Here is a 16,655-nt window from a genome sequence, read left to right as displayed (position 1 = left end):
TGTCTTCATCTTTACAGCTGCTCCCTCTAGCTGTTATACCAGATGTGTTAAGAATACTGTAAATTGAATTAATTCCCTGTTTAATAATAGTATATTAATATGAAACTTGCATTATTGTTCAAGCTGCTGGACAATTTTGTGTCTTTTTGATACTTTTGATATTTCAATCGAATTTTTATTACAGTCTATTCACATAACATCTTGATTATATAATTTCCAATTTAGACAATACAAAAATACATTTCTTACAGGAGAATCAAAATCAAGTTATAAAGAAAATACTAAATAAAATTTATTTATGTTTTCTTAATAAGTTAAATACTTGTATCCAGACATATTTGAAACTTAAATACAATGATAAATGATTTATAACATTAAGTTGAACAAGTGAAACATAAAATTGCTTCATAAAATATATGCGACATTATTCACCTTTCTCCAAGTATGAATCATCTACCGAAACAGCAACAGAATGTGACAGGAGGATTTTGAAATGTCTAAGAATATTGTTCTATTCTATCACAATTGTGATATTATACATAAGAGGAGAAAGTAGATTGTTTAGGTATGGAAAATTGCCGTAATAAAATACTTGTAAATATTATGTATTTTCGTTATTTGATTGCATTAAATGATTGCATTTAATGATTGCAATTATTAGAATTGGAGCTTTATTAGATCATGAATTTATGACAAAGTACAAAACCAAGAAATGCCCAAAAGTTAATTAGCACCAATTCAGCATCTGCTTTTGTGGAATAAAGGATTTACAGATAAAGTTGTTGAACGGCAATTAGAATTTGAGAAACGATGTAACAATGGTTCAACGCAGTAGCAAAAACAAAATATTCATAACAGTGGCAAATGTTTATCTGTACTTAGTCAACTTCGTTAGGCCAATATAATCTATCTATTTACAAATGAAATTCAGAAAAAACGCATATGTCATCGGTTGGAGAAGAATTAGATCAATATACATGTATTATGATGTTAAAGTATTGTGATGTAATGGTATAATGATGCCTAGTAAATAACAAAGAATGAATTTGATTGTCTATAAAGTTGCAAGTAGAGTAAAGGCACATTTTGCCATAGAAACGAAAGAAAATTCCGTCTTTAGAAAGGGCACACAGCACACGTATGTTTTATAACATTTAAATAATGGTTAAAAGCATGTGAGATGCTAATCAACTAAAGAAAGTAATGCTAGAAGTGATAGTATATGTTACAAAAGGAGCAAAATGTAAACTAAAGTAGTACTAATTGTGAAAAAGCAATGGAAGCAAAACTATTAATCAGATGATTGGCAAATGAATAACCTTTTGGGCACCAAAAATAAAAGATTTTTGAAAAATGAAAATAAAACCATTGCTGATGTATAAAGGGCCTTTAGTTATAAAATGAATATTGATATCGAGTACATTGTTGAAAATCAATGTAAGGTTCGAGTTCTGGTTTACAACTAGTATATCAACAAGGAAGGACAAAGACGTGAGAATAATCATGAATTGAAAAACAATCTGGATGATAAACTGTGCGACATGATATGACAAGAAAATAAAAATCTATTTATAATATCATGCTTATTATGGTAAAAAATAATGGGGTTTTGTTTAAATGTATTTAACGGATCTGGTAATTTACATGACGATCTTTAGTAGTTTACATTATATCGTACCTCATACGACTTGTAAACGTTCCTTTCTTACATTATGCCTGTTTCGTTAATTTATGTATATGAGCGCCAAATCATTATTACGTAAGGATTAACAGGAATCATACTTATATGTCCTATATCACTGAGAGTAAACTGAGAAAGTTTTACCGTTGAGAATACTCGAAAGTATGATATTAACGTATAGTTCCTAATATTGTGAGTAGAACTGAACCTATATTGGCTTTTACATTAGCCTATCCTCTGCGGACAGTCATATTAACTCCTTACAGCTGCGTTATGACAATGACCGAAACAGTGTTATTTATAGTTGATACAGGGATGTACTTGTAATATTTTAGCATATTGGGATGTAATGGTGTTTTTATTTCTTTTTTCCGAATTAAAAGAAAATATACATGTATATAATATCATATCCGGATAAAACATAAAAGGTATTGTAGACATATTTTATATATAAATGTATAAATAGTATGTTTGTAATTTTCTACCATCTGATATAGACTTCTATCATTAACTTGTAACAATTGAAATTTTCTAGCAAATTTTGAAAAACTTTAACGGTAAACTATAAATACTAAAATGAAACAATTTACAAGGACATTCCAGTACAGAGCAGAAAAAATACAAAATAACATTGCGGTGTTTTTAATATACAACTATTATTTTGGAGAGATTTATATTCTCTAGCTATCTGTATGTAGTGAAACAGAATCTCAATTTCTAATTTTCAATATCATTTTCAAAAATCACGAAATAATTCATGATATTTTCTAAGTATTTCATGGCGATTTTCCATAGCTAAACAATTCACTTCCCCCTCTTATATATTATACATTCTATTTGACAAAAATAGGCTTTAAAGGAACGATTTTTCAAATTCATATCAAATTTCATCGTTAAACATTGTTTCTACAGATGATTTGATATTTTTACCAATCTGAGAACCATTTAATTGAAAACTGTGAATAATGTTTGCATATATTTCTATGAAGATTTCTCATAATTTAAAAGCAGTTTACTTGTTAAATGATATATGTAATGCAGAATAACAGAATTGTTAACACCCACACAGTTGTAGTTGTTGTCACTAATAATATCAAATTACCAAGATTGCAGTACATTCATTATGAGAGATGAACATATAGGAAATAAAATTTGAGAATCATACCATCAACAGTTTTTCTCACAATGCTGTGTTTTATTTCATAAATGATCATTGTATTATTGACAGGAAATTAATTTTCAGTATTATACAATAAGTTGCTACACATAAACATGTTTTTTTGTTAACGGTTAATTTACAAAAATATCTTGGAATGAAATGATCCTTAAGGAGAAACAAAATGAACAATATCATTTAAAAATTGCAGACTCGGTTTGATTGAGTCTATTCATGAGAGTTACTGTATAAGCGGTTAAGCAAGTGTTATGAATAAAATATTTTAGTCCAGTCAATGACTTATGTATACTTATGTTTTGTTAAGAGAATAATCGTTTATTGTTACATTGTAATATAACCGATCGAAAGTTGCTATGTTATCATTATAAGACAGATCTGGAGTTTTGTTTATATAATAACATTAATATAAACAACTTATGTATAGATATATATCTCCTGAGATAACATTCACAAATTAATTGAAATCCCTTGTTACTAACGAAGCCTAGTTTAGCCGCGTTAATGACTGATATTGATGCATGTCTCGTCAGATCATATACATAGTTACATCCTATAATTAATGGTATCATTCTTCATTAAAGAAGATATGAATACTACACATATGTAAGAGTTCTTACAAATACAACTCTCAAATTTAATTTATGTTTTGACTACTATTACTAGTAATTGTCAGACTCTGGCTGTTTAACTTATTTCAAAATCTTTATTGTCATTGTTTCTTTAACAATTAAGTTTCCTACGAATCCCTATGTTCCCATTTATTATTAAAATATGGAGGAATGGAATTTAATGTTACAATATATGTAACTGTTTGTTTAATTTTGCTTGCATTCATTTATTCTCAGAGGACAAGTTGAACTTCTTGCACTGAATCATTGGTTTAGAAAACATGAAAACCAATAGATTAAGCTGAAAGTCAGGTGTACTTTAACACAAGGGCGCATAAATTTATCAATGTCCAATTTATATCAAATTGATCATAAAAGATAATTCAAATTTAACGAAAACATAATGTAAATCGTCACCCAGGTAGTTGATTTCACTTATTTGCCTGTTATAAACCAGTGAAATAAAACAGTCAATGTGTGAACTTTAAAATGCCTTTAGTGGCAATGAAATACTATAATGGTATAAGTAATAATTAATAATGGAAAGATAATAATAAATACATTTTCTAAATATTTATATTTCTTTCGTTTAGTTCAACAACACTTATATCAGGTAAAGCAATTTCAAACAACATTTTAGCCTACTGAATCAAACTTAACTGTACATATGAGTAAGTAAACACGGTCGTGACCCAAAATGGCTTCGAACCAAACATCTCTGTATCACAGATTTATATTACACGTGCCTGTATTCTGGTTAGTGTGCAGTCGTAGTTTAAAAGACATCATTATATATCCAGATTTAGTGTATGAAAGGATAATTTTCATGTCAATCACTTATAATATATTGAAAGTATGTCTTCCTCAATAACAAATACAAATTAACCCTTATTCGGTTTAAATTTGTGTCCATTCAATCAATTAATTAATTGACATTTAAACTAAACAGCTTTATATTACAGGTTGTATAGATCTAGTAGCATATTTATGAGCGTATGGTTTACTTTGCAGTAATTGATTTATCAACATCTTCACCTTTTGCTCTTTATATTAGATATACAAATACCGTTCAGAGATACGCTACCTATGAAATTAAATACCTCAATCCATCTTACATTTACTGTGTAAATAATTAAACGATTACTTTAACATATACCACTGGATTGAGTAATGCATCATGGATTAAGGTATAAAAGATATCTCAATGTCTGACAGGAAATAAGTAACAGGTACTATTATAGTATTTTTTTTTATTTGAATATTAGCTGAATACAATAACGTAAAGTCAATATACGGTAACGTCAGCTTTGAGAAAATGTGATTGAAGTAGAAATGTAACCAATATGGCTTTTTTGTCTTTGAATATCAAAGTAGAAGTGTTTTGGAATAAAATAAATTTGTTTCTAGCATACAATCATAAATACATACCATTTTGGTCAGTGATAATCTGGGCAAGTCAATTTAGAGGTAAACATAAAACAACCAAGTGCTACACTCTTGTGTTTATTATATTAAAACCAGAGCTCATGATTTTGATATCGAACAAGAAATCAAAATAATGTTTGATAAAAAGCAAGAAGCCAGTAAGCTTGAAAATCATCTGTGGCGGCCAAATGATTAGAAATATCAAACATATGAACCAGAGCAAAAACTAAAAAATCATTGTTTTCATTGTTTGAGAATATACGCTTTTGTCCTTTTTTTATAATGGGATAAGTCAGATCATAAATGAGTCTAACATTACTCCAAGCAAACGATACATACAGATGTTTTATATACATAGTACACGGAAGACTTATAGTAACAGTAGATTGATTGGTATGTAGCAAGTTCCCGATAGGACGTTTTTTTTTTATAATATTTCCTGACAAAGTTTGATTTAGTTATATCTAAGGCGTAAAAAAACAACAATCGGAAAAATGGAATAAGTTATAAGTAGAGCTGTAATGTAAAAATTGTCTCAATCAAATTTGGATAAAACGCAGAACTCAGGAGGTAATGTTCTCATTTTTTACTAAAGCAATATAAATAAGGAAAAGATGTGTCGACGTAGAAGCTGTTTCTTAATTTGCATAATATAAATACACTTCATTATACTGTATGTCTGTGACAATTTGTTTAGGAATATTTATTTTTTACAAGCACCGTATTATGTACTGTTAATAGGTAGGTTTATGTTGTCTTGGCCATATTCTTCACTTCGCAATTGTTAAATTTGCCAAAGGCATGATATTATGCCGATTTGCTTAATAAACTGAATTGAACTGGACTAAAAATACTACATAGAAATAAAAGATTATTTTTCAAATTTACTTCAGATGGTTGGATAACATAATAACGCAGTATAGGAAAGATATACTTTAAAAAAAAAGATTAAAACTATAAGTAAGTAAAAGTAAGTAAGTAAATATTTTATTAAAGTGACATGTGCAAACATAAATATTGATGACAATATACAGTTACATAAAGGCATGCACCCGGCCCATTGGGCCTATAAGTCACATAATACTTGTCAAAACAGTAAACATGAAAACAATAAGCGAATCAATTGTCATGAGTATAGTGAATATACTGTATACAACAGTAAAAGTTAGAGATTTTATTCATTTTAGTATAATAATTATAAGATTCAATACCAATTATTTATGTAACATTATGTTTACAGTGAAAGCATACTTTTAACATACATATCTAGATACTTTGTATTACTTAGTATTACTTGAGATCAGTACAGTAACAAAAATTTCCAAAAGGTACATCATTTAAGAGCTCGTAAACGTCATTCTGGCATAACTGTCTAGCGAAATGTGATTCAATCAAGAAACATACATCGCCGATATAATAACCAGCTTTATACGAAAAACAAATCTAAAAACTATAGTGGTAGTGGTTTTATTTCTTATTGTTTATCAATTTATGTCAATTATTCTAACTTTTTCTTTCTTTATTTTCTTTATTTTCACATGTATGAATGATATCACCAAATAAATATTTCATACAGTGTAGTTGTCTACACGATACTCATTAAAATATTTATTTGCTTGTTGTTTTGTATTAAAATTAACGGATTATTTACAAAAGAGATCAAAATCCAATGGGATATAATAATAAAATAGAATAGAACAATATATATTTGAAAGTGTTGTCAAAGCAATTTTCTTAAAATGAACATCTCAAAATGCTAATTAGTATATTTTGTTGAAAACATACTAATTTTGCACTGTATAGGATATGATAATTATATCATTTATTTTTATATTATGAAAAAGGGATGTTTATGAGTTATTAAAGACATGTGACACTTAAGTTTCAATATTGTCATTAACTGGTGTACTTTAAAGATATATTATGCCCAAATGTGATGTTTTAAAATATTGATAATTGCTATACAGTCTGTGATTTAAAAGAAATATTTTAGTGCACACAAAGTGAATATGTCACGTTTTAAATTCAACACACCATAGGTTAACACAGTATGAATGAAAAGTGTCTTTAATAAATGGAAGGGGTTTCTTTAAGAAAGGACCACTTTTACTTGACCTGCAATAGAATATTGCGGCTTCACATGCGTATTTATGCATTCTCTAATTTCAAATTAGACATGTTCAGCAAGAATGACACATATTTCAATAAATTTCTGCAATAAAATTATTTAACTCAAAGATGATATTTATAATTTTTACGCTTACAGACAAACATTTTCAGGGTTTACTTTTACATTTTTATTTTTCTTATAGCTAATTTTGATTTATAAATGACATGTTTATTGGCCTTTGCTCATTTCCTGTTATGTAAATTGTAAAAATGTTTTCTCAGAGTTTTTCATTAACTCGGATAAAGCATTTAAAGGTCAAACTCAATCTCAGTGGCTGTATGTTTCCTGTTGCATCGTGATAATTGACTCCAGTACGCATGCTGTTTACCGTTGTACGTAGTCAAAGATGTGAATCATTATCTCTCGTAAGCCAATTAAACCTTTTATTTGCAATTTTCACTTTTTTAATTCTATTCTAAAGGATTTTGATGACATTGGCATTGAAGCAGGCGTTATTTAGTGGAAGGGAAATTGGGAATATGATAAAGTTGAAATATTTGTTCCGCTTTGTATTAGAAAGATAGAATGATATGACGTAACTATTTCTCATTATATAGCAACGCCAAATCTAGGCAAGCATGAGGTCTTATATATTCAGTTTAATCATATTTTATTGCTAATATATACATGTAAATATACAGAGAACAAATTGATTTCGAAATAACAAATAGCAAAAGGGTTGGGCCCAAGTTCTTACAACATTAGCGATCGGCCCTCCCCCTGAAAAATATATTAATCAACATTGATGGCATTTATATGAGAAAGTGTGACATGTATACATATAAAGCGAACAAAGGAAAAAAAAATAAAGACAGATTTACATATAAATATAAAACAATGTAAGAAATAAGTAAGACAGAAAAAAAATGTATATTTATGTATTTATATAATAACGACAAGGTTAAGGATACAGCATTTAGCATTATTCGTCATTGGGAGTAAACGTCCATCATAAATGTGATTGTCAATTATTTGTGGTACCAGGTTATTAGGATTAATACAATCGGCCGATTTACAGAAATATCATGTGTTTCGAAAACGGTCAGTAGTTTTGATAAATTTTTGGACAGCCGCAAATATTTGTTCATTATTGTTAACATCTAAAGAATTGCTACCCCACAGTAATAGCTAAACATTAAGAGGATGAAAAAATCTGGTTTCTGCGAAGAGTATAAGTCTCTGAGGTTTAAATAATGGACAGCAAAATATATAGTGCTCGGCATCCTCACAAAGGTTCCCACATATACAAGTCGGACTTTCTCTCAAAAGATTTTTGAAAAGGTCAGCGTGTAAGTTGCTACAATTGTTCCTTAAACGAGCATGTAAAACTGACAAATATCTTATACCAAACAAAAAGTGTTTAGGTACTACTGGGGCTTTAAACTTTTCTTTCATTCTAGATTTAAAAATATTCAATGAATTAATTTCGCGAATTTCGGTGTCTAATGCATTCCATAATTCAGTAGCAGAAGGTATAAATGATTTGTTGTACGTTTCGGTGCGCCTAGCTATAGTTATGTAATTGTTGTTGTTTCTTAACGAGTAATTTGTTGTTTCTGAAACCAGCGAATGAAATATGTTTTCAAGGTATTGTGGAAGAAGACCATTTTTAGCTTTAAAAACCGTAACTATTTTTTTGTATTTAAGGTCTTATATATATATATACAATGTAGTTTTTAAAGGGAAACTAGAAACACAATTTATAAAACAGAAATGAATAGAATAAAAAATCGATAATATTTCTATAAAATTCGTATGTAGTAAGATTTTATATATAACTTGAACCTTAGTGATAGTATATCTTTAGTGATAGCACATCTTTATGGTTCACTACTCACTGAAACGTTTTGCTTATGCCTACAGACCCAAATAAATGAAAAATATGATATATTTATAAAAAAAAATATCCAAATGAACATAAAAATGTTAGTGACTTGTTTCTGACAACATATTGCAAAGTTGAGCTGTAATTCTGTAATTAAGATATGTTTCCTTTGACAATGTATTGTTAAAAAATGGTAAAACATATATCCTTGAATCAAGGGAACATGGCAAAATTAAGCTTCAGCACATGTGTTAATTGTGTTATATTTCATAACAATATTATCCATGTATTTTTCGTTTTTCATTTTCGTCCGGAGACTTAGCTTCGTATTGCAAATGAAGTCTATGAAAACTAGTAGTGCTTATTGTTACTGGTAAATGCTTTGTATCATCGGGAAAATGTTTCATGCTTAATCAAAGAATATGAAAACACGTGAAAGCTAATCTGTTTAAAACATTATCTAGATCAAGGTTCTTATTACGTATTATGTTTATATCATTGGCTTTATTTAATGTAAATCTCTACTCTAATTACCACTAGTTATATAATATTACATAATATTACATGGAATATATTACCCCTCATAATATAAGTAAGTATTTACTTATTTACTTACAAGGCTAATGAAGTGGGTGATGAATATGTTATATAATTGTATAAGAACTGTTGCGCTAGGTTTGATTATGTTTTGTTACAAGAAGCTCAGCGATATGGCCTATCTAACTTATAAACATGCTTAATTACTTATAAACATGATATATTAATATAAATAACTGCATAATCGATGTGTATACATATACACGATGAGTAATACCCTGTAGCTGATTTATACATGTATTAATCAGATGACAAGGATGGAAATGATATAAAGATATTTATCAATAGTACAAATGTTACTTCCAGCACTTTTAAGAAAAAGAAGAAAGAGAAGAACGTTTATTTTCACTTAAACTACAAGTTTCTCGTGATTAACATATATACAAGCATACATATATATATATAATAATTACAATTACATGAAAAATACAATGACATGAAAGTAAACATGAATGTAAATTTTTCTATAACTGACTTAATGTTATTTAAAATGATCAATTAATAGATAATAATTATATGAGCCACGTCATGACAAAACCAACGTAATGCGTTTGAGACCAGCATGGATCCAGACCAGCCTGCGCATCCGCGCAGTCTGATCAGGATCCATGCTGTTCGCTTACAAACCCTATTACAAGTAGAGAAACTGATAGCGAACAGCATGGATCCTGATCAGACTGCGCGGATGCGCAGGCTGGTCTGGATCCATGCTGGTCGCAAACGCACTATGTTGGTTTTGTCATGATGCGGCTCATATGTGAATTATAACAAAATGGCGACTATAAAATTTGTCATTGGCGTTTGGGAAAAACCTACGTAGATATATGAGTCTATGAAACGTAGAAAACTATTTGAAATACCTGGCTTCTTTGCTAATATCTTTTTTTGAAGTTTATTGATTTGTATTTTTTTTGTTTGTTTTAATTTTTTTTTACTTTACAATTATATACATGTTTATAATTACATTAATGTTAAATGTATTACATATTATGTACGTGGAAAATAGCCAGTTTGCCAGTAAACTTGAACTTAAATTATTTCACAGGGCCTTTTGAATAGTAAATGAACCTGTAGTTGTCATTATTAATGGATCTACTTTATATCAACCACTTTGTTATGATCCTAGATGCGTATGTGATGGCTAACTTACTAAGATTCAATTATCATATTTAATTCTACATATCAAACTAGTTGAAATATTAGGCCAGATAAGGACACAAATATGAGAATAATAATTTTACGTAACTATTAATTAACATAAAATCCCCAGGGGGTCTTAGTTAAGATTTGTTAACAGAATATGTACAGAAACTTCATTAATACATTTGAGCCGCGTCACGACAAAACCAACATAATGTGTTTGCGACCAGCATGGATCCAGACCAGACTGCGCATCCGCGCAGTCTGATCAGGATCCATGCTGTTCGCTTACAGACCCTATAACAAGTAAAGAAACATATAGCGAACAGCATGGATCCTGATCAGACCCACTATGCTGGTTTTGTCGTGACACGGCTCATTTTTATCGGTAAGACGCGTGTAATTGTTCTTTGGTATTGGTTGAAAAAATCTCTTAAAAAAACTTTTAATAAAAATGCAGGAACTGTACAAGGCAAAATTCATAATCTTATGATCATATTTAGAGAAAGTTTTAGCAAAAACTGTACCTATTGAAAATGGGAGAAAACATTCCCAAGCAAAATATTCAATTATTGCTTTTTAGTATTTTAATAGGTTTAGCTGATATTTTCAGCATAGGTCACACTTACTGTTATTATCAGGATACAAGGAAATATTCAACCCCTGTCGGGGGCAAACAGATGTTTCTTAGACACTCTTTGGTTACAATAATGTTTGGTTCCAGGAACTTTCATTAAGCTTATAGCTTCCGACACAATGGAACTAAAATAAATTTGAATTAACTAATATTCGACCATACTTTTCAAAATAAATAGTGAGAAAATAGTTGGTGCTTAGTATACTGTATAGCTTTATATCCTTAAGAATAAGAGGTTTCCCCAAAACTTCCTGAAACTAAAGACACGTTTACAACTTAATCACTAATCAAAACACATTCCGTTTGAACAGTTGTTTAGATTAACCATCAGCCGATTGCTACAAAAAAGTGATATCTAACTGTTATCATACAAGTAGTTCTTTGCCCAATGTTTGACCTTTTGCTTACCTCTTGGTACAGGTGTAAAATTTTACCAGCTATTGCTTACTATTCACAGTTAAATGAAATGCTAATGAAAGGTATTGATTTTCAAAGAAACTATTTATAACATTAAGCCTGCTGGAGCTGAAAAGTCTGACTAAACTATATGCTATTGGTAGCTCAATTTTTGTATTTTGATATTAAAATTCTCTAAATTTTGAATGGATTGCTTCAAATTCAAAGAAGGGGTCGTCCATGAAATAAAGTCTGTTACTTAACACTGTTAAGTAATAATTATGACCTTACATTTTTCCTAGTTTATTTACCTATCATTTAAGATTAATGGATTTTGCATGTTAACTTGTTATCAAAGTCAGTGATCTCACAGATTATATTGAAATAGACCCAATAAATGCTAACATTATTCGAGCTTCTTTAAAGAATTTATAGGTATCTTAACAAAAATCTTTCTATTAGCAGATGTTATGGATAGTCTACATTTGGATGCGAAAATCGGCCGGAATATTGACTACTTTGATTGTTACAAAATATCCATGTAAAATGTACCTTTTAGACATTAGACAAAAAGTAGACACAATGTAATTAATGATCTAGTTGATGATTAAATGTTTTAACAATTAGAGAGTGATATTGTGTTTTAATAATTAAGGAAATACAATTTGTCAAGTCAGAAAAAATAGATTGATATGCCCTTTGCTGATTACACTTATTTAGGCCTGAAAAAATAGAACAACTTATTTTATAATATTTTACCTGTATCAACAACTTACCTTTAAAATCTTTAGATATCTCGTAAGTCAACACTTAATCAGCGATGTCGTAAGTATTTACTGATACAGTTAGCCAATGTTCTAAGTAATCCTAAGAGTAATTAAAATAAAAAAACAAGTTGCAATTCGTTTATAGAAGAACGCTAAACCTGTGAAGTTATATGTCAAATTTTAATAATATTAATAATTCTAGTGTATTGTAATTCTTTTATGTAATTGAAGTTGAATCGTCATATTTGTTATATTTGTATGGAAATATTTCTTTTTTTACAGTTTCTTGCCATCCAAATAATAACTTTTTTAGTTCTTGATACTGTGAAAGGAATGCCATACGTACAAAACGTATTTAAAGTTACATGCCTCTAGATGAGCAGCCAAAATATTTCAAGAAAATCAACCTTGAGAAAAATTTACTAAGATTTAAGAAAAGTAAAATTATCCACAATTCAATAAGTATTTTGCATGTTATATGCAATAAATGACTGATATTGCAGTATTTATCACCATAATTCTACTGCATGTATACCGCAGTAAGTGCTATTTTTGCTATTTCACCTATTAATAGCAATTTCGTACCTTTTAAGTGCCGTTTGCAATCTTTTGACAATATTTTACTTTTTTGAATACAACTGAAAAAATATTCATTACAATTACCATGAATCTGGAGGCATGCTGCTTTAATGATGCTTTATTCTGATCAATAATGATATATTTGCAGGTTTTAAAATGACGCTAAAAAATGAATGAAAGTGAAATGTTCATATCAGGATCTTATATGTAGAGATACATATTTATGTATACTTGTAGATCTACTCTGAATATCTAGGTAAGAAATGCCACCGTAATGATAAGTAAGCATTTATTTCCGTTATTTACGCTAGGGTACATATTTCGTAGATGTTTATTTGTCTATGCCTTTATGTATTTTGATTCCATATTTTACTTAAAAAAATATATATTGTTATTTCAGAAAAATACACGCTGTTTTAACTATGAAGCTAGCCATTTTTGGGAATAAACGCAAAATTCGCTGTACAGACATGTAATGCCAAACATCTTATTCAGAACGTTTGTTGAAGTTTGGACCTGATGGATATTCTATGTTTATAAATATCATTGCAGACAGTTATTCCATGAAGTGATGTGCTTGTTTTGAAAACACCTCCGTACTGATCTAAAGTAATAATATGCGAGATCCAATTCCTCTCCTTGATAGATCATTGTATGCTTGTTATTGATGGAAAGCCAAATAAAACATACCACCCACAGAGACGATATTCGTTAATTGATTCACATTTATGAAAAATATTTAAGAACTAATATTTTTACAACAACATCAACAACAACATGTTTTCGTGTCGTTTCGCACTTTAATCGTGATACAAATTGGTATACATTTTAAATAAATGGACGTCATGTATATATCAAATAATACCGAAACATTTTCATAATAAAGCAAATCATTACAAATAGCTAATGAGATACAAGCCTTTTGAAAACTGACCGGTATGTGTGAATCTGATACAGTTGTGTGGGAATACATGTGGTTATAAAGGCTCGCTCTTGATAACGATAAGTTGTATTTCCGTAGATATAGGAAAAGAGACACGAAACTTGGAAAAGAAATATCTATAAAAAGGACAAAAAAAGCAAAAGGACTTGTGATGGCAAATGCTTCTTTCGAAAATCATGAGGACATAACAACGTTTATGGAATTCAAAGCGGGAGAACTGATATGGAAAATTGTTCCACCTATTCTAATAATATTAGGCACTGTTGGAAACTGTCTATCAATCCTTGTTTTAACACGCAGATGTATCCGATCTTCAACAACGGCTTTGTTTCTTACAGTTCTTGCATTCTCGGATTTATTTGTGTTATATACTGGACTTTTACGACAGTGGTTGATACATCTGTTTGAAGTTGATGTAAGAACAATCAGCGAGTTCGGATGTAAATTAAATATCTGGATGGTGTACAGTTCTCTGGATTTTTCAGCTTGGATTTTGATTGTTGTGACACTGGAAAGAGTTATATCAGCATGGTTACCGCACAAAGCAAAATCTTTGTGTACAAAAAAGTATGCAGTAGCTTTGCTGATAGCTGTTATAGTGTTTATTCTTCTCCTCAATTCTCATATGCTTTATGGAATGGTGTTCCGAGACACTACCACAGAACTAGATGACTTAAAATGTATTGAAATCAACGCAGATTATCGTAGTTTTTTCAATGTTATATGGCCGTGGATCGATTTATGTGTATTTTGTCTTATTCCGTTCACAGTTATTGTTATAGGAAATGCTTTGATTTTATTCAAGGTATTAAAAAGCCAAAGGAAAGTTAAATCACGTGTTGTGCCTTCAGCTCAGAATGGAAACAGACAAGCGACTACCTCTGGACATAACAATAAACAGTCATCGATGACTGCCATGCTTTTTACTTTGAACGTTGTCTTTCTGTTGAGCACATCCCCTGTCAGTATCTACAATATCGGATATCCCTACTGGTCAGAAAATGCTAGCTTGCATAAACATGCACAACTAGATTTTTGGTGGGCAATCGTCAATATGCTAATGTATGTGAACAATTCCCTCAATTTTTTTCTGTATTGTCTCAGTGGAACAAAATTTAGACAGGAAGTCATCGTAATATTTTGTTCATGGAGAAAAGGAAACGAAGCAACTATCATGAATCTTGCGACACACTCTAATTATTCACGCACAAGATTTGACACTCCGTCTGCAACACCATCACCAAGACAATCTGCCATTTTTACTGTAAATAATTTGTCTAACTCAAATGATCAGGTAAAAACAAATGTTGAAAAGCTTAATTCAGAAAACCAGACAGGTGTAACAAGACTTTCCAATAATAGTCTGCATCCAAATGACGCATTGAAAATAGCCAGTGATATGACGCATCAAATTGAAAATGGTGTGAAAAATGAAGACTCATCTTTTACATAAAAACAGTGATTTAATCATTCGGATTTCTTCCGGTTGGAATAAAGGCACAATACAAACAGCATCGGGTTGTTTATTCGTTAATATAAATAAAAGTGATTTTAACGATTTTTCTGTTGATCATAAAATGTACAACTGATATGCATAGGGCACTTGCTGCAGACGAACTATTTGAAATCTATAGCATTGACGACATCGAAATTCATGACAAATCTTACAATGTTAACGAACTGACAAACGATTTTTTGTAAATGTATTTTTACAACTTTATTACATCATTGCCTATGTAAAACATGTGTGAACAAAGCATAATAGACTTTATTTCATATCAGCGAGGTTATCCAAGATCCATGCTGGTCGCAAACCCTTTATGTTGGTTTTGTCATGACGCGGCTCATTTCATATCAGCGAGGTTATCCTAGATTGACTTCTATAAACATTTGAATGTTTAATGAACAACATGTATAAAGATTAGTGAAAGCAAACGCTTTGTATGTAAACATGGCTTTTGTTTGGAACTTTATTTTACAATTTAGTATTGCAGTATTCAGATATTAATTCAGTAATCCGTTTTATTGCTTCAACATTCCATATTGGAATTCTTTTTACTATTTTTCAAAATTCTGGAATAGGAGATCCCTCGGAAACAATTAAAACAAAGGAACAGTATGACTATCTTTTCCTATTATTTTTATATCCTAATGTCGCAATCTTTACTTTATTTGTCTCAATAAATTAATATTTTTTTTAAAAGATACACAAGTGTAATTATTATAAAAAAACAAGAGCTGTCGGTAGGACAGCAACGCTCGACTATTCTAGTGCTTGATAGTAAAAAATAATGCTTGATAGAGTTACCTACTCCTGTTTACAGGTTGGTGACATGATGGTGAACAAGTATGCAAAGTTTCAAAGCCATATGTCAATGGACTTTGAAAATATTTGAGGTATTACAAAAAACTTTAACGTAAATTCTAAGTCGAAAAAGGGGCATAATTCTGTCAAAATGCTTGATACAGTTACCTCCTCCTGTCTACAGGTTGGTGTCATGATGGTGAACAAGTGTGCAAAGTTTCAAAGCCATATGTCAATGGACTTTGAAAATATTTGAACTATTACAAAAACTTTAACGTAAATTCTAAGTCGAAAAAGGGGCATAATTCTTTCAAAATGCTTGATACAGTTACTTCCTCCTGTCTACAGGTGGGGGTCATGATGGTGAACAAGTGTGCAAAGTTTCAAAGCCATATGTCAATGGAC

The 16,655-nt window shown here is 30.0% G+C and overlaps 1 protein-coding gene across 1 annotated transcript; it reads left to right on the top strand.

The window, feature by feature from the left end:
• Nucleotides 1-14,096: 14,096 nt before the first annotated feature.
• Nucleotides 14,097-15,398, top strand: LOC132734237 (FMRFamide receptor-like). The gene has a single exon (XM_060720941.1). It carries the CDS (start codon nucleotides 14,097-14,099, stop codon nucleotides 15,396-15,398), a length of 1,302 nt encoding a protein of 433 aa, XP_060576924.1.
• The last annotated feature ends 1,257 nt before the right edge of the window (nucleotides 15,399-16,655 follow it).

This window comes from Ruditapes philippinarum, unplaced genomic scaffold (assembly GCF_026571515.1).
Source record: "Ruditapes philippinarum isolate M1 unplaced genomic scaffold, ASM2657151v2 ctg723_1_1_1_1, whole genome shotgun sequence".
Taxonomy (NCBI): Eukaryota; Metazoa; Mollusca; class Bivalvia; order Venerida; family Veneridae; genus Ruditapes; species Ruditapes philippinarum.
Note: the sequence above shows the minus strand (reverse complement) of the source record. Positions and strands in the feature narration are given on the sequence as shown.